This window comes from Hypanus sabinus, unplaced genomic scaffold (genome assembly GCF_030144855.1).
Source record: "Hypanus sabinus isolate sHypSab1 unplaced genomic scaffold, sHypSab1.hap1 scaffold_1438, whole genome shotgun sequence".
Classification (NCBI taxonomy): Eukaryota; Metazoa; Chordata; class Chondrichthyes; order Myliobatiformes; family Dasyatidae; genus Hypanus; species Hypanus sabinus.
In genome coordinates, this window is record NW_026779511.1 from 36,653 (window position 1) to 62,451 (window position 25,799).

The 25,799-nt window shown below is 51.5% G+C and overlaps 1 protein-coding gene across 1 annotated transcript; it reads left to right on the forward strand.

Moving 5' to 3' along the window:
* The first annotated feature begins 6,798 nt into the window (after positions 1 to 6,798).
* On the forward strand, positions 6,799 to 12,556 carry LOC132386968 (proSAAS-like). Its single transcript, XM_059959327.1, has 2 exons — positions 6,799 to 6,928; positions 11,683 to 12,556. Exons 1-2 carry the CDS (start codon positions 6,851 to 6,853, stop codon positions 12,394 to 12,396), a joined length of 792 nt encoding a protein of 263 aa, XP_059815310.1. The 5' UTR covers positions 6,799 to 6,850; the 3' UTR covers positions 12,397 to 12,556.
* Positions 12,557 to 25,799: the final 13,243 nt, after the last annotated feature.

Sequence of the window (25,799 nt, forward strand, 5' to 3'; positions counted from 1 at the left end):
AGATGTGCTGGGTTGTCGGTACCACTCTCTGCAGAGCCCTGCGATTGAGGGAAATACAGTTCCCATACCAGGCAGTGATGCAGCCAGTAAGGATGCTCTCAATTGTGCCCCTGTAGAAAGTCTTTAGGATTTGGGGCCCATACCAAACTTCCTCAACCATCTGAAGTGAAAGAGACGCTGTTGTGCCTTTTTCACCACAGAGCTGGTGTGTACAGACCACGTGAGATCCTCAGTGATGTTTACCCTCCCAACCCCAGATCCACTGATGTCAATAGGGATTAGCCCGTCTCCATTCCTCCTGTAATCCACAACCGGCTCCTTTGTTTTTTCAACACTGAGGGAGAGGTTGTTTTCTTGACACCACTGTGTCAGGGTGATGACTTGCTCTCTGTGAGCTGCCTCATTATTATTTGAGATTAGACCAATCAGTGTGGTGTCGTCAGCAAATTTAATTAGCAGATTGGAGCTGTGGGTGGCGACACAGTCATGGGTGTACAGAGAGTAAAGGAGGGGGCTTAGGATGCAGTCCTGAGGGGCTCCTGTGTTGAAGGTCGGGGGGCAGAGGGAGCCCACTCTCACCAGCTTCCGGCGATCTGACAGGAAGATCCAGCTGCACCAAGGCCGAGGTCTCTGAGCTTCTTGTCGAGCCTGGAGGGAACTCTGGTGTGGAATACTGAACTGTAGTCCAAGGACGACATTCTCACACAAGCATCCTTCTCCAGATGTGTAAGGGCGGTGTGTAGAGCTGTGGCTGTTGTGTCATCTGTTGATCAGTTGTGTCGGCTGGTGAATTGTAGGGGGTCCAGTGTGAGTAATCCTTGACCAGCCTCTCAAAGTATTTGCTTATTATTGAGGTGAGTGCGACAGGATGCCAGGCGTTCAGACATGTTACCTTGGTCATTTTAGGAACAGAGACAATGGTGGATTTTTTAAAGCAGGAGGGCACTCTACACTGGAGAGGGAGAGAGTAAAAATCTCTGTAAACACACCTGCCAGTTGTGCTGCGCACATCCCCAGTACCTGCTCTGGGATGCCGTCTGGCATTAGTAATGATCTTTCAAAAATCATTGGACTCGGGCATGGTGCCAGAGCACTGGAAAATTGCAAATGTCACTCCACTGTTTGAGAAAGGAGAAAGGCAGCGAGTGAGAACAAAAGGATCCTTTTCTGGCTGCCTGCCAGTGACTAGTGGTGCTCCGTAGGGGTCGGAGTCGTGACGGCTTCTTTTCACACTGTATATCAATGATTTCGATGATGGAATAGATGGCTTTGTTGATGATGTGGAGATTGGAAGAGATGCAGGTAGTGTTGAGGAAACAGGCTACAGAAGGTCTTAGAAAGATCGGGAGAATGGCAAGACAGTGGCAAATGAAATACAGTATTGGAAAATGAATGGTCTTGCACTTTGGTAGAAGAAATAAATGTGCAGACCACTTTCTAAACGGGGAGAAAATCCAAAACTCAGAGATGAAAGGGATTTGGGAGTCCTTGTACAGAATCTGCTAAAGGTTAATCTGCAGATTGAGTTGGTGGTGAGGAAAGCAAGTGCAACCTTAGCATTCGTGTCAAGAGTTCTGGAATACAAGAGGATAGATGTGATGCCGAGGCTTTACAAGGTTTAATGGCTTTGGGCTCCTCATCTAAGAAAGGATGTGCTGGCATCAGAGGAGGCTCACAAGGATGATTCCCAGATCGAAGGAGTTATCATCTGAGGAACGTTTGATGGCTCGGGGGGATCTCATTGAAACCTTTCGAATGTTTTTGTAGAAAGGATGTTTCCCATGGTGGGGGAGTCTAGCACAAGAGAGCACAGCCTCAGGATAGAAGGGCATCCATTTAAAGCAGATGTGGAGATATTTCGTTAGCCAGAGGGTGGTGAATTTGAGGAATCTGTTACCCAGGTGGTTGGATACACTTCAGGCAGAGCTCGATAGGTTCGTGATTGGGCACAGCATCAAAGGTTATGGGGAGAAAGCCGGGGAGTGAGGCTGAGGAGTGGAAAAAGGGATCAGTCATGATTGAATGGTGGAGCAAACTCGATGGGCCAAATGGCCTAATTCTGTACCAATGTCTTGTGGTCATGTGGGTGAATTGATGGTGGGAGTGAATGGGAAAAGGTGAGGTCCCATTTAGAGTGCTGCCTGTGGGAGTGAAAGGGAAGAGGTGGGGGTTCCACTGGGATTGTGGATGGTAGAAGTGAGTGGGAAGGGATGAGGTCACATTGAGAGTGAAAGGGTAGGGGTGGCCTCATTGGGAGAGTGTACAGAGGGACTGAATGTAAAGGGATGGAATCCCATTGGGACAGGGGACGGTGGGAGTGAATGGGAAGGGGTGAGGATGGCAGGGATACTGAGCATTTGGGGAGACCTAATCTAATTAAGTATAGTCAGCATGGCCTTGTCATGCCTTTTGAAGCTGACTGAATTCTTTGAGGATGTAACAAAACACATTGATGAAGGTAGAGCAGTGGATGTAGTGTATATGGATTCAGTAAGGCATTTGATAAGCTTCCCCATGCGAGGTTCATTGAGAAAATAATGAGGCATAGGATCCAAGGGGACATTAATTTGTGGATTCAGAATTGGTTTGACCAAAGAAGGCAAAGGGTAGTTGTAGACGGGTCATATTCTGCATGGAGGATGGTGGCCAGTGGTGTTCTGCAGGGACCCCTCCTCTTGGTGATTTTTATAAATGACCCGGATGAGGAAGAGGAAGGATGGGTTAGTAAGTTTGCTGATGATACAACAGTGGGGAGTGTTGTGGATCGTCTGGATGGTTGACAGAGGTTACAGCGGGACATCGATAAGATGCAGAACTGGGCTGAAAAGTGGCAGATGGAGTTCCGCCAAGTTAAGTGTGGTGGCATCTGTTAGATTCACAAGACCATGGATCTGTGACTGGAAATCCTACTGGAGTGTCCTCTCCAGGGCTCAGGCCTGGGCAGGGTGGTATGGGAGACTGGCAGTTGCCCATGCTGCCGGTCTCCCCTCTCCACGCCACTGATGTTGTCCAAGGGAAGGGCGAGGGCCGATACAGCTTGGCACCAGAGTCATCGCAGGAGTTGCCAGAATGAGATTGAAGGCAACGTCGGACTGCCTTAGGGACTCCAGCTCCGGATTTGTCCTCAGGGTTTACTCCCGAAGCCTTTCCCGTGAGTGAGTACGGCCGCAAGACAGCAGAAGGTTGAACACAGAGTTTTCTCTCAGATGGACTGCCTTCCCAGGCTGATGAGTTCCATCTACCCAAAGCACTGGTTTTCAGAGCACCAGGACCCACCTTTGCCCCTTCTCCTGTCAGTAGAAATGGTTCTGCCAGGCTTAGAGGGTAAGCCACGCGAGAAGGCCAGGAGTTGGACTTGGTTGTCAGAGACTATTTGAGGCGCATGCCGTGAGCACTTTTAGGTGGTGGGAGCTTGTCCCCACTACCAGCCCTTGGCTTGACAACCTTGGAAAGTGTGAGGTAGTTAATTTCAGTAGGTCAAATTTGAAGACAGAATATTGTTATGAGTGATGGACAGACCTGATGGACAATGGGGTGCAGAGTTAACCATTCCCAACCCCCCACTGAGAACTATGAACTATTGCTGTTGCTATGCTGCTATTGAGAGAGAGAGAGATAAAGCCCAGGCAAGAACATTTGCTACAGATAAGAGGGGGAGAGAGACTGCTGATTTACTGTATTATGACTCTTCCTGGATTATTTATCTTCTACTACAAGGACTGTACTTTGCTCTTTACCATTCCTCAGGAGACAGCAGGGGTGGCCTGATTTGATGGACACAGTCATTCAGAGTTGATGGATAGCTGAGACCCCGTGAGTGGGGATAAAAAGACAGGTCTGGAGAGACACCCTTCAGACACCCCAGTGGACACTTACTGAGTGTTGGGAACCCACAGGAAAGGTGGGAGTTTCGGAGACTGAACCAGGAGATCGGTCAGTAAAGCTCACTGTGTTACAGCAGGGCCGGTGGGGTCTTGTGTGTGTGTCCACTCATGCCAGAGTGATGAGTCCACCACAGAAGAACGGTCTAGCAGAAGACCAGAGGGGTCATAACTGAATGACCACAACGATACGATGGATTAAGAAAGCAAAAGAAGGTTTGGCTGCTGTAGCTGTTACCTCTCGTTCGCTCTCTGTCCAATGATTTCAACACAACCATAACTACTTCAGCATTTATGAACTGAACTCTATACTTTTCTATGACAATTCATTTACCCCTAGACATCGATAGAGCTTGTTTATTATTGATTATTATTATTCCCATACTTTTAGATTTATAACTGCTAACTTGTTTTATATGTATATTTGCATTTTTGATATTGTATTGTGTAGTTTACTAATAAACACCTTTAGTTTGGTACCACCAGACTCCAACGGATTCTTCTTTCTCTGCTGGTCAGACACCCAGTTATGGGGTACGTAACAATATAATATTAATGGTAAGACTCTTGGCACTGCGGAGAATCATTGAGATCTTGGGGTCCATGTCCATAGGACACTTAAAGCTGCTGCACAAGTTGACAGTATAGTTAAGAAGGCGTATAGTGTGATGGCCTTCATCAACCGTGGGATTGAGTTCAAGAGCTGTGAGATAATGCTATAGCTGTATAAAACCTTAGTTAGATCCCACTTGGAGTACTGTGTTCAGTTCTGGTCACCTCACTACTGGAAGGATATGGATACTATAGAGAGAGTGCAGAGGAGATTTACAAGGATGTTGCCTGAATTGGGGAGCATGCCTTATGAGCATGCCTTTTCTCCTTGGAGCAACAGAGGATGAGAGGTGACCTGATAGAGGTGAACGAGATGATGAGGGTCATTGATCGTGTGGATAGTTAGAGGCTTTTCCCCAGGGCTGAAATGGCTGACATGAAGGGGCATCGTTTTAAGGTGCTTGGAAATGGGTACAGGAAGGATGTCAGAGTTAAGTTTTTCATACAGAGAGTGGTGGGTGTGGAATGCTCTGCCTGTGACAGTGGTGGAGGTGGATACATTAGGATCTTTTATGAGACTCTTAGATGGGTACATGGAGCTTAGAAAAATAGAGGGCTATGCGGTAGGGAAATTCTAGGCAGCTTCTAGAGCAGGTTACATGTCTGTCACAGCTTTGTGGGCCAAAGGGCCTATAATGTGCTGTAGCTTTCTATGTTTTAAGAGGCAGGTCCCTTTGGGTGAGTTGACAGTGAGAGTGAATAGGAGGGCACAGGGTCCAATTGGGAGTTCAGCCAGTGGGAGTGAATGGGAAAAGGTGAGGTGCCATCCGGCAGTGAATGCAAAGGGATGAGATCTTATTGAGAATGAAAGGGTAGGAGTGTCAACGGTCCCCGTTTGGAATGTGGACAGGGGGAGGGAATGTGAAGGGGTGGGTTCCCATTAGGAGTGCGGACAGTGGGAGTTGAATAGGAAGGTTCATTGAGAGTGTGGACGGTGGAAGTGAATGGGAAGAGATGGGATCCCATTGCGTGCAGCCGGTGGATGTGAATGGGAATGGGTGGAGTCATATTGGGACTTTGGATGGTGGGAGTGAATGGGGAAAAGCGGTATCCCATTGGGAGTGTGGGTAGTGGGAATGATGGGAAGGGGTGGGATCCCAGTGGGAGTGAATGGGGGGGGGGGGGTTGGATCCCATTGGGAGTGTGGATGGTGAGAGTGAATAGAAAGGGTGGGGTCCTATTGGGAGTGTGGTGATGGTAGGAATGACTGGAAGATGTGGAATCCCTTTCGAAGAGTGGGCGGTGGTAGTGAATTGTTAAAGGGTGGAGTTCCGTTGGGAGAGTGAATGTGAATTGGTGCAGTTCCAATGGAGGTGTGGACTGTGGGAAAAGCTGGGGTCTAACTGGGAGTGTCCACGGTTGGGGTGAATGAGAAATGATAGGGTCTCATTTGAAATGTGGTTGGAGTGAATGAGAAGTAGACAGTCCACTGGGAGCGATTGAGAAGTGAATACAAAGGAGTGGTGTCCCATTGGGAGTGAATGGGAAAGAGTGGGCCCCATTGGGAATGAATGGGAAAGAGTGGGCCCCATTGGGAGTGAATGGGAAAGAGTGGATCCCATTGGGAATGAATGGGAAAGAGTGGGCCCCATTGGGAGTGAATGGGAAAGAGTGGATCCCATTGGGAGTGAATGGAAAGGAGTGGATCCCATTGGGAGTGAATGGGAAGAGTGGGTCCCATTGGGAGTGAATGGGAAAGAGTGGGTCCACTGGGAGTGCGGACGGTGGCAGTGAATGGGAAGAGGTGGGTCCTGTTGTGAGAGTAGACGATGGGAATGAATGGGATGGGGTGAGGTCCATTGTGGGTGTGGACTTTGGGAGTGAATGGCAAAAGATGGGTCCCATTGGGAGTGTTGACAATGGCGTGATTGAGAAGGGCGGGGTCCCACTGGGAATGTGGATGGTGGGATGAATTAATCTGGTGGGATCCATTGGGAGTATAAACGTGGAGAGAATGAGAAGGTGGCTGGTTCTTTTGGCACGAAGATTATCTCTCTACGTACCTATCCAACAGTCATTATCTTTTTGTATTTCTGCCTGTCTGTTCATTTGTGTATCTATTTATCTATCTATCCATCTGCCTGAGTAACTATCTCTCTCTCTCTAATTTTCTCTTTCTGTCTCTCTCTCTCTTCCTCCTTATCTCACTCTCGCTCACACGACAACATCCCCCCCACCCCCCCAACACCGAGTGATTGACTGAATGATTCAGCTCGGTCTCCTCCCCACTTCCATCCCTCCCTCCGCTGCTTTGGGTGCCTGGCTCTTCCCACTCTCCGCTGCCCATTTCTGCTTTGTCCCTCGTTCCGCTCAGCTCGCTCCACCCTCTCCGCCAGCCAAGGGCAGCCTCACTCAAGATGATGGGCCCGGGTCTGTGCTCGCTTCTTCTATCCTTTTGCCTCGCCCTCAGTTCCTTGCAACCAGCCAAGAGCAAGGTAAGTTGGAGAAATGCCATGGGGTTGAGAGCAGGGAGGGTCCCACAGGGGACAGTCTGGTGTTGTGTCGCCGCTGACGGCTGCTGTCTGCCCCTGCCGAACACAGCGGCGTCTCGCCGGTCCCAGCCCCCGCATGAGCGCTGTCCGCGGTGCTGAATGCGTCGGTGGTCCCAGTCCCCGAACCTGCTGCGCAGTCACGTCGCCGGTCCCAGTCCTTGACCGGCTGCTGTCCGCAGTGCTGAAAACCACCCAGGCACTCGATGCCTCTGTCTTGTACTTTCCCTGTACGTGAGCACTTCTCCCTGCATCTCTTAAACCTCCTCTCTACCTCCCTTATGCTTTCTTTTCTCTTTTCCTTTCTCTCTTTCGCCATATTTTCTCTCAATCTTACAATTACATCTTATTTTCTTCCTCTTTTTTCACGTTTCCTTGGTTCCTTTCTCTTTCTATACATCTCTCTCTTCACTCTTCATCTCCCTCGCTACATAGATGCCCACTCTTTTATCTCCCCCCACTTCATTCTCTCCCGTCCAATTTCACCTTTCCCCACTCCCTTGCTCATTCCCCTATATTTTGCCCCCTTTGTCTCCAAACCCCACTAACTCCTCCGCCCTCTCTTCTATCTCTCTCACTTCTTCCATCTCTAATCCACTCATTCGCTCCCTTTCTAACTCTTCTTCTGTTTCACTCTATTTCTTCCTTCACTCCATCGTTCCTTCCCTCACTATCTTTTCCTCTCTCACTCACTGTGCTCCTCTTTTTTTCACCCTTTCACTTACTGTCTCTCATTCCCTCGCCCTTCCGTTTCATTTTTTTGCTTTTGTCCCCCAAGAAACAAACATTTCGCAGTGCGTCTCTCTCTCTCTCTCTCTCTCTCTCTCTCTGATGATGACAGAGCAAGCGCAGTGCCTTCTAACAACATTTTTTCCTCTATAACCTGCAGTTGTGCAAAAGGGAGACATTTTAACAACAGGTGTCTGAGGTTTTCAGTGAGATGCTTACGTGACTCTCCTCGTTGTAAACAAATCAATTGAAATGCTGCCTCTCAGTCTCTCCTTCACATGCACAGTGTCTCTCGCTCTTTGTTTCTTTTTCTATCCCCCTGTTTAGACCATAAAACCATACGATATAGGAGATGAATTAAGCCATTCAGCCCATTGAGTCTGTTCCATCCCATCATGGCTGATTTATTATTCCTGTCAACCCCCATCCCTTTCTGTCTATCTCTCTTGCTTCTCTTTCATCCACACCATTTCCACTTCTTTCTGTTTCTCTTTCTCTCTCTCTCTCTCTCTCTCTCTCTTGTTCACTGCTTCTTTGCCCTTGTCCATCTCTCTCTCTCTCTCTCTCTCTCTCTCTCTCTCTCTCTCTCTCTCTCTCTCTCTCTCTCTCTCTCTCTCTCTCTCTCTCTCTCTCTGAGGTTCTCTTTCACACACCTGCCTCTCTGCATGTGTGTCTCTGCCCCATCTCTGTCTCCCTCTGTCAGACACCGAGCTTTTCAGAGACTGGCAGTCTGCTCTGCCCCGGACGGGTGTCGAGCTCCTGCGAGATTTCCTGGAGCCACGCTCACCCGAGACAAGTGGAGTGCCCCGTCACGCTCCTGACTTGTAGATAGGGGGGAAGGTAATGTGACGGATGTGGAGTGCAAGAGCCAATGTGGGGGATACGGAATGTGTGGAATGACTCCACGCAGGTAAGTGGGGAGCATCCCAACACAAGCTATTACACCTCCCCTCCTACTCCTTCACCAACTCTCCACGGTGTAGAGCCCCCTCGGCACCCCTCCCGCAGCACTGCGTAGACGCCCTGCCAACTCAGACTTTCTCTGCATTGGGTTGAGCCCCCTTCCCTCCCCCCGGCTCTACCCTGAGTTGTTTACTGATCTTTATCAGCGTGTTTGCTGTTAACTACGCAAACAGCCGCCGTCTCCACGGCAACCGGTCAAAATGCAAAGCCATCCCAGCCCGGATGTTGACGTCACGCCCCCCTGCAGCCCTCTCATTGACCGGGGTGGCGACTTTTAATCACGAGCCCAACCCCCTCCACGACGGTTCCTCTGTGCCAGACACCAGGAGTCCATGATGAGACGGTGAAGACGAAAGAGAGTTCCACTCTGTGTCTGACCCCGGGAGTGTGTGATGGGACAGTGCGGAGGGAGCTTCACTCTGTGTCTGACCCCGGGAGTGTGTGATGGGACGGTGTGGAGGGAGCTTCACTCTGTGTCTGACCCCGGGAGTGTGTGGATGGGACGGTGTGTGGAGGGAGCTTCACTCTGTGTCTGACCCCGGGAGTGTGTGATGGGACGGTGTGTGAGGGAGATTCACTCTGTGTCTGACCCCGGGAGTGTGTGATGGGACGGTGTGGAGGGAGCTTCACTCTGTGTCTGACCCCGGGAGTGTGTGATGGGACGGTGTGTGAGGGAGATTCACTCTGTGTCATGACCCCGGGAGTGTGTGATGGGACGGGTGTGGAGGGAGCTCTTCACTCTGTGTCTGACCCCGGGAGTGTGTGATGGGACGGTGTGGAGGGAGATTCAGTCTGTGTCTGACCCCGGGAGTGTGTGATGGGACGGTGTGGAGGGAGCTTCACTCTGTGTCTGACCCCGGGAGTGTGTGATGGGACGGTGTGGAGGGAGTTTCACACTGTGTCTGACCCCGGGAGTGTGTGATGGGACGGTGTGGAGGGAGATTCTCTCTGTGTCTGACCCCGGGAGTGTGTGATGGGACGGTGTGGAGGGGAGCTTCACTCTGTGTCTGACCCGGGAGTGTGTGATGGGACGGTGTGGAGGGAGCTTCACTCTGTGTCTGACCCCGGGAGTGTGTGATGGGATGGTGTGGAGGGAGCTTCACTCTGTGTCTGACCCCGGGAGTGTGTGATGGGATGGGTGTGGAGAGAGCTTCACTCTGTGTCTGACCCCGGGAGTGTGTGATGGGATGGTGTGGAGGGAGATTCTCTCTGTGTCTGACCCCGGGAGTGTGTGATGGGATGGTGTGGAGGGAGATTCACTCTGTGTCTGACCCCGGGAGTGTGTGATGGGACGGTGTGGAGGGAGATTCTCTCTGTGTCTGACCCCGGGAGTGTGTGATGGGATGATGTGGAGGGAGATTCACTCTGTGTCTGACCCTGGGAACGTGTGATGGGACCGTGTGGTGCAAGTTCCATTTCCTCCACTATCTGAATACATTATATTATTTATCTCTCTCATTCCTCCATCCTCCACCCCTCAATCTCTCCTCTGCACCTCACCTTTACTGCTTAGCTCCTGTGACCCTCCTCTTCCTCCTTCTCTTCTCCTAATCTCTCCCTCACCTCCACTAATTCTCTCCTCACTTTCTCTGCCCTCTTCCCTTTCCTCCTTCGAACCCACCCATCTCTCTCACCTCATTAATCAGCCTTCCCTTCCCCTGACTCCCCCCTCCACTTTGAGTTTCTCCAACTCCCTCTCCTCAGCTCCTCTTCTCCTACTTTCCCCCTCCCCTCTATACCCTCCAGACACCTCTGCCATCTCTCTCTCGCTCCCGGCCCCTCTCTGCTATCTTCCCGTCCTCATTACACAGATTCTCCTTCCTCACTCCCACTAACTCTCCTCTCTCTCCCCAGCCCCTCATCTCACCTACAATAACACTCTCTCTACCCCAGCGCTTCTCCCTATCCCTCTTCCTCTATACCTCCCCCTACTGCCACCTCCTACCCCACCCTACTGACTCCTCTCTCTGCCCTAGTCCCTCACCCCACCTTCCTCCATCGACACCCTCATCCTTCCCCATCCCGACTAATCTCCTCCTGCCCCGGTCCCTACGAACTCTAAGTCCTCGTTACCCTCGTCCTCCTGATTTGTCCCACTTTGTGCACTCTGGCGAGAGGAAGTTAGGAATGTTGAGGCGATCCGGTATGTCACCAAAGACACATGCAAATTTCTGCAGATGCACTCTACAGTACCAGCATGTTGGCCGGTTCAATTCCCGTCCATGTCTGTAAGACATTTATATGTTTCCACCGTGACCACGAGGGTTTCCTCCGGGTGCTCCAGTTTCCTCCCAAAGACCGATCAGTTGGTAGATCGTCCCGTGATTCGGGGGGTTGCTGGGTACAGAGGATCGGAAGGGCCCGTTCTACGCTGTGCTCAATAAGTAAACAGGATATACCGGGACGGGCATTCGAACCGGCTGCATCACCGTCTGATACAGAGGCTCCGATGCACAGTGTTGGAAAGAAAAGCTGCAGAGTCAGCTCCATCACGGGCACTGGCCAGAAGACCTCAAAAGGCGATGCCTCAAATCAGGAGCGTCCATCAGTAAGGAACCCAGGACATGCCCTCTTCTCATTGCCTGAACACACACTCAACGATTCAGGAGCAGCTTCTTCCCCTCTGCCATCCGATTTCTGGATGGACGTTGAACCCAAGAACCCTACCTCAGCAAGTTTCCCTCTCTTTCTGTATTACGGATTTAATTTATTTCCATGTATACGCTTATTATAATTCAGTTTTATTGTCGTGTACTGTTGCCGGGAAAGAACAGATTGCAGGACATGTGTAGGCGATAGTAAACCCGATTCTGATTTTCCCCACTCTCCCGCGGTTCCCAACCTGGAGTCCACGGGACTCTCGGTTCACGGTAGGGGTCCGTGGCATAAAAGGTTGGGGACCCCTGGAGGTCGAGCTCCCACCCTCAGCCCTCTCTCTCTCTCTCTCTCATCCAGCCCCTCTCCCCTCACCCTACTAACACTAGCTCTGTCTCTCTCCACCCCCGCAGCCCCTCTCCCCCATGCCGGAGCCGGCGTCGCTGACTCGCCACCGGAGAGAAGCCCTGCCCTACGAGGCCGGCATGTTGGCCTACCCGCCGAGCGAGGCGATGCCCCCAGCGTTGGGCCCCGGTGAGCGGCAGCAGCTGGAGCGGCTGGCCTTGGGCTTGGCGCTGGGACCGGAGCCGCTGGAGCAGGCCCTGCGGCGGTTGGCGGAGGAGGAGCGGCGGCGGAGGGAGGAGGAGCGGGAGGCCGTCTACTTGAGCCGCTTGCTGCGGGCCTGGCGGGACTTGGGGCTGGCCGAAGACTACCCGGCCGAAGGGAGGCCGAGGGGCGGCTACCGGGACTACGAGGAGCCGGCGGCCCGGAGCCAAGTCTATGTGCCAGCCCGGGGGAGGGGAGAGGAGGCGGAGGAGGAGCAGGGCGAAGGCGAGGAGGAGGAAGCCATGCGCTACGTGCTGGGCCGGCTCCTGGCTGAGGTCGAGGCGGCCGGAGCATCAGGAGGTGCCCGGAGGGTGCGGAGGAGCCCGGAGCTGAGCCCCGCGGCGCCCAACCTGCTGCGGGTCAAGCGGCTGGGGGAGGAGGAGGGTCCGGGGGGACAGGTTCCGAGCGACGGGCCGATGGGCCGTCCAAGGGGGCGGGGGAGCCTCTCAGGGATGGGGGCAGCGGCGGGGATTCCCCGCGATCGGAGGTACCTCCCGGACGTGTCCTTCCTGCCTGAGTGAACAGATCCCCGGCTCCCCTCCACCACCCCACACTACCCACGCCCCGGTCTGCCCTCTCCTCACGGCTGGAGGGTGGGGCGGCCGCTCGCCGTGTCCGCGCGTCTCTCGTCTATAAACTTAATACCTTGGACTCAATAAAATACTACTGACAACGCCGGAGTGTGGATCTGTTGGGGGAGAGTGGAGGGAGAGAGAAAGGGAATTGAGAAGGGAGTGGGCAGAGGGGGAGGGGAAGGAGAAGAAGGGGAGGGGAGGGGGAGGGGAGGGGAGCGGGATAGGGAGACGGGGAGGAGAAGGGAGCTGGACGATGGAGAGGGGTGGGGAGAGAGGTAGAAGAGGGAGAAGGGGAGTGGAGGAGACGGGGAGGGGGGAAGGGAGTGGAGGAGACGGGGAGGGGGGAAGGGTGTGGAGGAGGGAGAAGGGGAGTGGACCGGGGGGGGGGAAGACTGAGGGAGGGGGGACAGGGGAGAGGGAGAATGAAGGGGGGACGGGGTCAAGTGCGGGGAACACTGAGGGAGGGGGAAGGGTGTGGAGGAGGGAGAAGGGGAGTGGACCGGGGGGGGGGAAGACTGAGGGAGGGGGGACAGGGGAGAGGGAGAATGAAGGGGGGACGGGGTCAAGTGCGGGGAACACTGAGGGAGGGGGAAGGGTGTGGAGGAGGGAGAAGGGGAGTGGACCGGGGGGGGGGAAGACTGAGGGAGGGGGGACAGAGGGGAGAGGGAGAATGAAGGGTGTGGAGGAGGGAGAAGGGGAGTGGACCGGGGGGGGGAGACTGAGGGAGGGGGGACAGAGGGGAGAGGGAGAATGAAGGGGGGACGGGGTCGTGCGGGGAAGACTGAGGGAGGGGGAAGGGTGTGGAGGAGGGACAAAGGAGGGTAAGTGGGAGGAGGGACGGGAGAGGGTAGGGGAAGGGTGAGGGTTAGGGGAGAGGGCGGAATGGGGTGGGGAGGGTAGGGGAGGGGGAGAGGGGGAAGATGGAAAAGGGGTGGAGCGAGAGGAGTAGGGTTGGAGGAGGGAGAGGGGTAATGGGCAGAAGGAGGGTAGTGGGGGAGATAGAGGAGGAGGGAAGGGGACAGGGGAGAAGAGGAGGAGTGGGGAGACTGGGAGGGAAGGGAGAAGGGAAGGAGAGTAGGTAGGGGAGGGTAGGTGGAGGGGGTTAGGGAAGGGGTGAAAGGAGGGGATGGGGAAGGGAAGAGAAGCAGGGTAGGGAAGAAGGGAAGGGAGGTATTGGGCGGAATGGGGTGAGGGGAGGATAGGGGGAGGGGGAAGGGGTGGAGGAGAGAGAGGGGAAGGGTTGGAGGAGGGAAAGGAAGAGTGGAGGGGGAAGGAAAAAGGGAGAAGAGAAGGGATAGGGAAGCAGAGAAGGGGAGGAGCAGGAGAGAAGGCGGAAGGGAAGGGGAGGAGGAAGGATAGGGAGGAGAAGAGTGAATGGAACAGAAGGTGGAAGGGGAGAAGGGAAGGGAGGAGTAAGGGAGCAAAGGTGGGAAAGGAATGGGGCAGGGGGAGCAGAAGGGGAGGGAAGTGGATAGGGAAAGGGGAGATTGGAATGGGAAAGGATGGGGAGGGGTAAAGGAAGCGGTGGGGAAAGCAAAGAGGTAAGGAAGGGAGGGATGGGGAGGGGGAAGTAAAGAGAAGAGGGGTAGGGAAGGGGCAAGGGGAGGGGGAGTGGAATGGGGAACGGGAGAGGAAAGTGGAGGGGTAGGGGAGGGCAATGGGAGAGGAAAGAGGGAATGGAAGAGGAGGGTGAGGGAAGAGGAAGGTGAAGGAAGGGGAGGGAGGGGGAGTGGAGGAGGGAAGATAGAGGATGATGGAGTGGGAGGGTTAGGGAGAGGGGACAGGGGTTGGGTGGAGGGGATGGATAGGGGAGAGGAGGGGAAGTTAGGGGAGGGGTGGTGAGAGGTGGGTGGGGTTGAGTATGTCTGGCAGGAGGTGGAGTGGTGGGAGGGTTTTGAAGGGAAAGGGGAACGGCATGGTGGTGAAGTGCAGAGATGGTGGAGGGGGATGGCAAATGGGAGGGGAGTTTCATGGAGCGGGGTAGAGGTGAAAGATGATGGGGACAGTGTGGAAAATAGAAGATGGAACTGCATGAAGGATCAAGGAAGGGGGAGGGAGGAGGGGAGTTGAGACGAGGGATGGGACAACGGTAGGGAGGGAGTGAGAGTACAACGGCAGGAGTCCCATGCAAATGGAGTTCTCAATAAATCCATAATAGAATCAGAGAAAGACGACACCTACTTGGGCATTCAATCCGAGTGCCAACGAGCCCCAACTGTGCAAACACACAAAGAAACAATAATGTTATAAATTATGAGATGAAGAATTCTTGAAGGTGAGTCCATAGGTTGTGGGAACACTTCAATGGTGGAACAAGTGAAGTTATGGGTCAAGAGCCTGATGGTTGAGGGTAATAACTCTTCCTCAAGCTGGTGGTGTGAGTCCTGAGGCTCTCATGTCCTGGGTGGTGGGGTCCCTGATGATGGATGCTGCTTTCCTGCCTCTGCTCTCCGTGAGGATGCGCTCAATGGTGGGATTTTTTGTAGGATTTTCCGTTCAAGGGTATTGTGTTTCCACGTCAGGCTGGATGAAGCCCGTCAATGCACTCTTCACTACTGTAAAAGTTGGCCAAGTTTCAGATGCCATGCCAAACCTTCGCAAACTTTGAAGGAAGTCGAGGTGTTGCCATGTTCTCTTCATAATGGCACTTCCAAGCCAGGAAAAATTGTTTGAAATTATAACACGGAGTAATTTAAACACTGACCCTTGCCACGTTAGATCCTCTGATGAGAACTGACTCAGAGATCTCTAATTTCTTCCCCCTGAAGTCTATAAATGCTCCTCGGTCTTGCTGACATTGGATAAGAGGTTGTTGTTATAGCACCGGATTTTCAATCTCCCTCTTGTATGCTGATTTGTCACCATACTTGATTCAGCCTGTGACAGTGGTGTCGTCAGCAAACATGAATATAGCATTGGAGCTGTGCTGACCCACACAGACATAGGTGGAGCAGGGGCTGAGCACAAAGCCTTGTGATGCACCCACGCTGGTGGAGATCGTGGAGGAGCTGTTGTCGCCAATCTGAACTGCCCGGTGTCTGCAAGTGAGGAAATCGAGGATCCAATTGCACGAGGAGGCACCATTTGGAAGGTGTCCTTCCTGCCCAAAGTTACTGCCGGGTGGGTGCAAGAACAACCCCGGGGTTCACCGGATTAACTACTCCGCCCAGTCTGCGCTCGACCCTCCGGGTGGAAGGGGACAGAGGAAAGTGGAGGATGGGAGGAGAAGGGGGTTGGAGAATGTGTTGGGGTACTGGAGTTGCTGCTCACCAGCTCGTACAGGAAACTTGAGGAGATGATAGATAGGAACCACAGGGGGGGTAGTCACCCTGAAGTTGCAGGAGGCAAGAAAAGGGGTGACTGTCAGGAGAAGGAATGGAAATGGGCAGCCAGTAGAGAACCCCCGAAGCTGTTCCCATCGGTAAAGAGTTTGGATGCTGTTGAGGGGGGTGGGGGAACTGAGCCACAGTGACCGGATCTCTGGTACCAAGTCAGAAGTGAAGGTGATGGTGGGAAGGAGAGGACTGCAGTAATGATAGTCAGAGGGGTAAACACCCGGGTGGTATGTTGCCTCTTGGGTGCCTGGGTCAGGGATGTCTTGGATCGGGTCCATGGCATTCTAAAGGGTGAGCAGTCAGACGTCTTGGTATGTATTGGTACCGATGACAGAGGTAGGAAAAGAGAGAATTCAGGGAGATAGGTAAAAAGGCTGAAAAGCGGCACCTCCGGGGTAGTGACCCGGATCCGGATTGCTGTCTGTCCCATTTGCCAGTCAGGGTAGGAACAGGATGATAGCACAGATGAAAGAGTGGGTGAAGATCTGGTACATGGGGCAGGGTTTCAGATTTCTGGATCACTGGGATCTCTTCTGGGGAAGGGATGGATTTCACTGAGCTGGAGAGGGACCAATACCCTTGCGGGCAGACTTGCTAGAGCTGTTGGGGGGGAATTAAACTAATTTGGCTGGGGGGTGGGAAACAGAGTGACAGCCTGTTGGTTTACAAGCAGAGGCAGAGTGTCGTGCAACAATGGGATGAGCTGCAGTGTAACAGGGGGACCAAACTGAAAAGGGTGACCAATACAAGACTGGAGGTGTTATGTTTGATTGCACGGAATAAAGATGATCTTGTAGCACAATTAGAGATTTGCAGGGACGACATTTCAGGTATCGCTGAGCCATGGCTGAAAGAGGATTATAATTGGGAGCTTAACCCAACGATACACATTGAATTGTAAGGACAGGCAGGTAGGCAAAGGAGTGGAGTGGCTCTGTAATAAACAATAGACAATAGACAATAGGTTCAGAAGTAGACCATTCGGCCCTTCGAGCCTGCACCGCCATTCTGAGATCATGGCTGATCATCTACCATCAATACCCTGTTCCTGCCTTGTCCCCACATCCCTTGATTCCCCTATCCATAAGATACCTATCCAGCTCCTTCTTGAAAGCATCCAGAGAATTGGCCTCCATTGTCTTCCAAGGCAGTGCATTCCACACCCCCACAACTCTCTGGGAGAAGAAGTTTTTCCTTAACTCTGTCCTAAATGACCTACCCCTTATTCCTAAACCATGCCCCCTGGTACTGGACTCTCCCAGCATCTGGAACATATTTCCTCCCTCTATCTTGTCCAATCTCTTAATAATCTTATATGTTGCAATCAGATCCCCTCTCAATCTCCTTAATTCCAGCGTGTACAAGCCCAGTCTCTCTAACCTCTCCGCGTAAGACAGTCCGGACATCCCAGGAATTATCCTCGTGAATCTACGCTGCACTTCCTCTACAGCCAGGATGTCCTTCCTTAACCCTGGAGACCAAAACTGTACACAATACTCCAGGTGTGGTCTCACCAGGGCTCTGTACAAATGCAAGAGGATTTCCTTGCTCTTGTACTCAATCCCCTTTGTAATAAAGGCCAACATTCCATTAGCCTTCTTCACTGCCTGCTGCACTTGCTCATTCACCTTCAGTGACTGATGAACAAGGACTCCTAGATCTCTTTGTATTTCTCCCTTACCTAACTCTACACCGTTCAGATAATAATCTGCCTTCCTGTTCTTACTCCCAAAGTGGATAACCTCACACTTCTTCACTGTTGGTAAGAAATTGAACCAACTCTTTAAAAAGAGTTGACATCGGATCAGAGGATGTAGAATCCCTTTGTGTAGAGTTCAGAAACCACAAGGGTAAAAAGATCCTGATGGGAATTATATTCAGGCCTCTGAACAGTAGGAAGGATGAGGTTTACAAATTACATTGGGAGATAAATAAAGCATGTCATAAAGGTAATGTTAAGATATTCACGGGGGATTGGGAAAATCTGGTTGGTGCTGGATCCCAAGAGATAAAATGCCTACAAAATGGCTTTTTAGAGCCACTTGTAGTTAAGCCCTCGAGGGAATCAACAATTATGGGATTGTCTGTTGCAAATTTAACAAGAATTGATTAGGGAGCTTAAGGTAAAGAAACCCTTAGGAGGCAGTGATTATAATATATTCACCCTGCAATCTGAGAGGGAGAAGCATGCATCAGTACTACAGTGGACTAAAGGGAACTACAGAGACATGAGAGAGGAAGTGGCCAAAGTTGATCAGAAGGGGCAGGGATGACTGGAGTTTCTGGGAGCAATTTAAAAGGAATGAGATAGGAATGAGATACTCCCAGAGGAGCATTCTAAAGGCAGGATATTACAGCCGTGGCCAGCAAGGGAAGTCAAAGTCAGCATAAAAGCAAAAAATAGGGCATTTAATGAAGATAGAGAATTGGGAAACCTTCAAATATCAACCAAAAAACCAATAAACAGGAAAAAATATGAAATATAAATGTATGCTAGCAATCTATGAAAAAAGATAGCAAAGTTTTTCAGATATATAAAGAGTAAACGAGAGGTGATAGTAGGTATTGGGCTGCTGGAAAATGATGCTGAAGAGATATTAATGGGGGGCATGGGAAAGGGCGGGCAGACTGAATAAGTATTTTGCACCAGCCTTCGCTGTGGAAAGCACTGGCAGTGTGGCGGAAGCTCAGAGAGTCAGGGGCGGTTGTTATTCCTAGGAGGGAGGTGCTTGGGAAACTGAGAAGTCACTTGGACCCGATGGATTGATATGAGGGTTCTGAAAGAGGTAGCTGAGGCATTAGCAATGCTCTTTCAAGAGTCACCAGATTCTGACATGGTTCCGGGGAAATGGAAAATTGCAAATGTCACTCCACTCTTTAAGAAGGGAGGGAGGCAGAGCAAAGGAAATTGTAGGCCAGTTAGCCTGACCTCAGCGGCTGGGAAGATGTTGAAGTCAATTACTTAGGATGAGGTCACAGGGGACTTGGACTCCCCTGACAAAACCAGCATGGTGTCCTTAAGGAAAAACCTTACTTGACAAATCTGTTGGAATTCTTTGAGGAAATAACAAGCAGGATAGACAAAGGAAGATCGGTGATGTTGTGGACTTGGATTTTCAGAAGGCCTTTGACAAGGCGCCACACATGAGACTGCTTGGTAAGAGCCCAGGGTATTACAGGAAAGATACTAGCATTGATAAAAGATGGACCGGTAGGCAGGAGGCAAAGAGTTGGAATAAAAGGAGCCTTTTCTGACCAGCTGCCGGTGACTAGTCATGTTTGGCATGGGTCGACGTTGCGACTACTTCTTTTTACATTATATGTCGATGATTTGATTGACGCAATCGATTGCTTTATGGCCAAATTTGTGAATGACACGAAGACAAGTGGAGGGAAGGTAAAGTGGAGGAAGCAGGGAGATGGCAGAAGGTCTTAGACAGATTATTACACATCATCCGTGGTTGACTCTGACCAGTGGACAGTCTCAAAATATTCTTATTGTAACTTATAGCAACATTATGAAATCTTGCAATGTCCTGCTGCCAGAAAACAACAAATTTATGACCCACGTCAGTGATACGAAACCAACTCCTGAGAGGAGCTGGGACGTTACGCTGTTGCTGTTCAAGGCTGCGCTTGGAGTATTGTGTATTGTGGTCATTGCTGAGGGACGGTGCAGGGCACACCAGGACACCCGTGCAGTATTTTCAACTAAGCTTCATTGATAACTCTGCTTGCACAATATGTGAACTCCTCCCATGTTGGAGCAGCTCACTGAGTGACATAGGATTAACACTATTAACTACCACTACATCTGCCTTTCTTGAAAAAAGTCATAGAAAAAACTAGGTACGTACTTCTTGTTTACGGAACTGCATTGAAATTGTTGTCACTGAAATTGAGCCATAGCACATTATGTTTACCCATAGAACCTTATGCTCCTTACCTAAATATAAAAAAGAATTGCCAACATTATAAATGTCTTTCTCTTTGCTTTCCTCCATTTTTGAATAGAACAGTCTCATTTGTGAAATGTTTTCGACATTAGAACTCTTTAAAAACACTGAATCTAATGAAGTAGGGTACCTGAACCCTCCGGCAAACTGAGAGGATTATTCTGCCTCTTTAGTCAGTTTCCCTGAGCTGTCAGGCTATGGAGTATATCCCCGTGGTGGGACAGATAAACAGCCCAATCTGGGACAGGCTTCTGGAAGTGCTGGAGGGGATGGAGATCCGAATCCCGTCATAAGGATCAGGCCACTCTAGTCCTTTCTCTACCTTTCATGGACTTTGAAGAGACACGAATGCACACCCGTTCCGCCTTTTTCTCTGTCCTGATCACAAATGATGGTGGCGCACGCTGCCGGGCCATTGTTCCTTTGGCGAACTGGTCTGAAGCCCAGGCGGCTTCAGCACTCCTGAGCAGCGACAACGAACGTGCTCTGTGGGTGAGACACTCTGCGTTTTCGCAAGCTGTGGTCTCAAAGCTTCTCACTTTGTGTAAGCGCAGTAAGTGAGGGGAAGGAAGAACGGGCAGGCCTGTTCTCAGTCTCTGCCCCGTTGACAGCTCTGATGGACTGTGGTCATTTGCAAAAGGAGTGGAGGGATAAGCTACCAGTGCTTTGAGGGGTCTTTTGCCTTCAGTAGGAGACTCATAACAGTTTGCACTTCCCTCTCCACTTCTCCATTTGTCTCTGGGCACCATGAACCGCGTGGCTGGTGTTTGAACTCATAGTCCCTAGCGAAGATTTTGAATTCTGAGTGGCTGGATTATGGCCCATGGTGTCTCTGGTATTCCATGGTGAGTGAAGACAGCTTTCAGGTGCTGTATAACTGCTGCTGAGGATGTAGGGGAAAGCCTGGACACCTCAACACTCCATGAGTTGTACGCCACAGTGAGAAGGTATTGAATCACAGACAAGAGAAAATCTGCAGATGCAGGAAATCCGAGCAACATGCGTGGAGGAACTCAGCAGGCCCGGCAGCATCCGTGGAAACACACACAGAATGCCGGAGCCCTGCCGAGGGTCCCGGCCCAAAATGCCGACTGCACTCTTCTCCATAGACGCTGCCTGGCCTGCTGAGTCCCTCCAGCATTTTGTGGGTGTTGTTTGTCAGAAGATACTTGTCCCTTTTCAACTTGAAAATGCCTGCAACTTGCCGTGGAATGTCTGGGAATCCCGTGGGGCAGAAAGGTTCAGCTTGATCCTCGTGCAGTCTTCTGCATAGTTCATGTTGCTTTCCTCTCCCAGCTGCGTGCAGAGACCAGGCCTCCGCACGGATCGCCTCGCTCTCAGGCGACACTTTTCAAAGCCCTGATGCCCTTGCTGGATTTGACCGATGATCTTGTTGCACAGAGAAGCAGGAATGACAAATCCTTTAGCAGCAAACCATCAAGAGTGGTGAATGACAATCAGGAGAAAGTCTGCAGATGCTGGAAATCCAGGCAACACGCACAAAATGCTGGAGGAACTCAGCAGGCCAGGGGGTGTCTATGGAAAAGAGTAGACAGTCAACGTTCTGGGCCAAGACCCTTCATCAGGACTGGAATAAAAGATGAGAAGCAGGTGGGAGGAGGGGGAGGACGAAATACAAGGCAGCAGGTGATAGGTGGAACTGGAGGAGGGGGAGGGGTGAAGTCAATGGGAAATCAATTGGTGAAAGATAAAAGGCTGGAGAAGGAGGATTCTGATAGGAGAGGACAGAGGCCACGGAAGAAAGGGAAAGGGGAAGAGCACCAGAGGGAGGCAATGGGCCGGCAAGGTGAGAGAGGGAAATGGGAATGGGGAATGGTGGGGGGTGGCAATTACCGGAAGTTGCAGAAATCGCTGCTCATACCGGACGGAATACTAGGTGTCGTTTCCTCCAACTTGACTATGGCCTTATCATGGCAGTTGTGGAGACCATGGACTGACGTCAGAACAAGAATGGGAATGGGAAATGGAATTAAAATGGGGGACAACTGGGAGATCCCGCTCTTTTTGGCAGATGGAGTGTAGATGCTCGGTGAAGCGGTCTCCCTGTCTATGTCGGGTCTCACCGATATACAGGAGGCCACACCAGGAGCACCAGATACATTAGATGACCCCAACGCAACCACAGGGCTGACAGAACCTCCAGGCCAGGACTTTCCATGCTGCCGCTGGAACCCCTGACTCCCCTTGCCCCTCCACCACTCTGCAACCCCGTCTCTCTCAGGTCCCACCACCAGCTCTTGGGCTCTTGGGGACTCACCCCACCATCCCTGAACACCCCAAACCTCCCTACCACTCAGGCATTACCAACCCCCTTCCCCCCTCTGATCTCAGCCCTCATCCATGCCCTCGGACTTTACCCTCTCTGAGGGTAACGTTCTGCTCTCAGTAAAGGCCTCACCTTTGTCCCCTTGCACCCACACCTCAGTGAGTTCTGTGCTCACCACGATGCTGAACTCCTCTCCCGCTGCCTCTGTCTCTGAGCCTGTTTCTTTGGCAAGGACTCTCCACCCCACACCGATGACCCCTTCCGTCTTCAACTGTCCTCCTCTTCCTGGACACCCCGCTCTGGACTTCTTCCTTGCCAACTGCTGACAGGACATCAACTATCTTGACTTCACTATTCCTCTCTCCAATTCCAACCCCACTCCTTCTGAACGCTTAGCTCTCCACTCCATCCGCAGTGATCCTAACCTCCCATCAAACCTGCAGATAAAGGGGCGCTGAAGTGGTCTGGCAGACTGACCTCTACTCGGCGACACCTCTCAGACACCTCCTCCTATTTACCCCTCAAACAGGACCCCACTAAGGAGCACCAGGCCATTGTCTCCCATACCATCACTGCCCTCACCATCTCTTCCATTTCACACACATCTGCCCTCACCCATCCTCCCACCAGGGATAGGGATCCTTACCTAGCGCCCCACCAGCCTCTGTGTCCAGCACATTATTCCCCGTAATTTCCGCCACCTCCCACGGGCTCCCACCACCAAGCACATCTTTCTCCCCCCCCCCAACTTAACACAAGGATCACTCCCTAAGTGACTCCCTTGTCCACTCGTCCCTCCCCACCGATCTCCCTCCTGGCGCTTACCCTTGCAAGCAGAACAAGTGCTTCACCTGCCCCCACACCTCCTCCCTCACCACCACTCAGGGCTCAAACAATCCCTCCAGGTGAGGCGACACTTCACCTATGGGTCTGTTGGGGTCATCTGGTGCTCCTGGTGTAGCCTCCTTTATGTTGGTGAGACCCAACGTAGATTGGGAGACCACTTCGCTGAGCACCTAGATCTCCAGATCTCCCAGTGGCCACCCATTTTAATTCCATTTCCTATTCCCATTCCAATTTGTCAATCCACGGCCTCCTCTACTGTCACAAAGAGGCCACTCTCAGGGTGGAGGAGCAACACCTTATATTCCATCTGGGTAGCCTCCAACCTGATGACATGAACATCGATTTCTCCAGCTATTGGTAATTGCCACTCCCCTCCCACCCCGCCTTCACCATTCCCTATTTCCATTTTCCTCTCTCACCTTCTCTCCTTACCTGCCCATCATCTCCTCCGTCTTCCCTTTCTTCCATGGCCTTCTGTCCCCTCCCATCAGATTCCCCCTTCTCCAGCCCTTTATCTCTTTCACCAATTGACTTCCCAGCTCTTTACTTCACCCTTCCCCCTTTTCTGGTTTCACCTATCACCGACCACCTTGTATTTCTTCCTCCCCTCCCCCCCACCTTCTTACTCTGACATCTCATCTTCTATTTCAAAACCGACGAAGAGTCTCATCTTGAAACATGGACCGTTTACTCTTTTCCATAGACGTTGAGTCCTCCGGCATTCAGCGTGTGAAGAATGGTGAGTGTGTGTCACTCTCAAGCCAGTATGGTCTGAGTTCGTGAGCCCCTTTTGAAACAGCTGGCCACCCTTGCTCACAGTATTGCATGACCTCGCTGCAGATTTGGTCCTTTTTCAACTTGGCGTGAATTTTGTCCAGTTTACTCCGTGGTACAGGAAAGATTTTGCATACCTGGGCTGAGTAGATGTTGGTACCTTCCAAAAGGAGTCAGCTTCCGTCCACTCACTGTTGCGTGGCATCCTCGACAGGGTATCTGGTGTTGTGAAAAAATTTCCCTGGGGCATGTTCAATGTCATAACAGCCCCATTCTGAATCTGTGCAGACGTGGAGGTAAGTTGTCCAAGTGTCTCCAGCTGAGGAGGCTGACGAGTGGCTTGTGCTCTGTAGGAATTCGGTGCCTATCAATTAGCAGCTGAAATGTTCACAAGCCCACACAAGAGCCGATGTCGCTCTTTTGATTCAAGCATAACAGTGTTCAGTAGCAGCGTGCTCTTGACGCATATGCCACTGGTTCTCATACACCACTGCAGGTTTGCATGAGCACTCACCCTGGGCTAAATGAAGAGGCACCTGCTGAGGCCTTAGCTGCTTCGTTCAGATCAAAGTACGCCAATGTTGGCAGACAGATAATCCCAGATGAGATCGACTTCTCCTATGGTGCATCCCAGGTCCAAACGTTTCTCTGAGAGAGGAGGTCTCGTAGTCGCTTTGTTTTCTCTGCCAAATCTGAAATGAACTGTCCCAGCTGGTTCCCCATACCAAGGAAAATGCAGATCTCTTCATACTTCCATCGGTTGTTCCATGTTCTGAACTCCTGCCAGTTCGTCTGAATCTGGTTGCACTCTTCCCGAGGACATTTGCTGGCCTAAGAACTTCACCTCCAACTTTGTAACTTTGCATTTCTTTTTGTTCAGGGTGATTCCAGCCTGTTTCAGTGTCTCCAAGGCAGCTTCCTCGCTTTTGTCAGGCTCCTCTCTTGAGCTTCAGAGGATGAGTATATTGCTCATGTGGCAGGCTACCCCTTCCAGACCCTCCAAAGTTTCGTTCATTCTCATCTGAAGGAGTTCAGGGCCCGACGAGATGCCGGAAGGGGACCCTCTTGAAGACACAGTGTCCATACGGTGTGATAAAGGCCGTGAGCTTCTGTGACTCGGGGGCTAAACGGATCTGCCAGAGCCCTGAGTTTGCACCTAGTCTGGTGAAGAACTTTGCTCTGCTCAGCAAACCCAATGTGTGCTCAACAGAGGGCAGAATGAACTTCTCCCACCTCACTGCATTATTCAGTTTCGTTAGGTCAACACAGATCCTGGCTATATCTGGCTCGGAAACAGGAACAATGCCCACTCACTCTAGTTATAAAGTCAGGTGCCTCCACTCTCCCAAGTTCAGCTTTGACTTTATTCATCAATGGAACTGGTATACTCCTGGCTGTGGTCAGAGAGTAAGGTATCATGCCTGGCTTCAGTTGGATAGGGTACTCTTCTTACAGGCCTGCGAACAACTCTGGGTATTTTTCCTGCCACTGAGCATTGTTTAGTGAATCCAGCCTTGCACGGAGGTTCAGATTCTCGTTCTCAAGTCATCCCAGTAGTGATGAGAAGAGGTTTTGAACAACGTAGACATCCTCTTTCGACTGCTACTTGTTTTTACGGGTGGAAGTACTAAACGTTCCTTTCACACTAAGGTTGTTTCCCTAGCCCATGAGAACTTTATTTGTTGGGTTTTGTCTAGTGCTTGCTTTCTTCGCCAGTATTGTAAACAGACATTCAGGGATGGCTGTGACATCGGACCCAGTGTCCATTTTGAATGACACTGCCACATTCTGCAACTGAACCGTAGTGCTCCAGCTTTCTCTATTTGAATCTAGAGCCCCAAGGAAAGCTCTCTCTTCATCTGAATTATGGTCTTCCTTAACCTCTTGAAGAACTGTTTTTGAGTGACACTGGCTTTTATGACGGCCAACTCTATTGTATTGGTCCATATTGGTATTGCATATGTCCATACATGGCCTCCTCTACTGCCATGATGAGGCCAAACTCAGGTTGGAGGAGCAACATCTCATCTACCGTCTGGGTAGTCTCCAGCCCCTTGGTATGAACATCGAATTCTCCAACTTCCGGTAATTCCCTCCCTCTCCCTTCCCCATCCCACTTTCACTCTGCCTCCTCTTCTAGCTGCCTATCAC

What these genes read in the sequence shown, in the direction of transcription:
- LOC132386968 (XM_059959327.1), top strand. Translation starts at nt 6,851, where the DNA reads ATGATGGGCCCGGGTCTGTGCTCGCTTCTTCTATCCTTTTGCCTCGCC. An exon ending in TGCAACCAGCCAAGAGCAAG is followed by an intron (nt 6,929 to 11,682) that starts GTAAGTTGGAGA and finishes CCACCCCCGCAG; the next exon opens with CCCCTCTCCCCCATGCCGGA.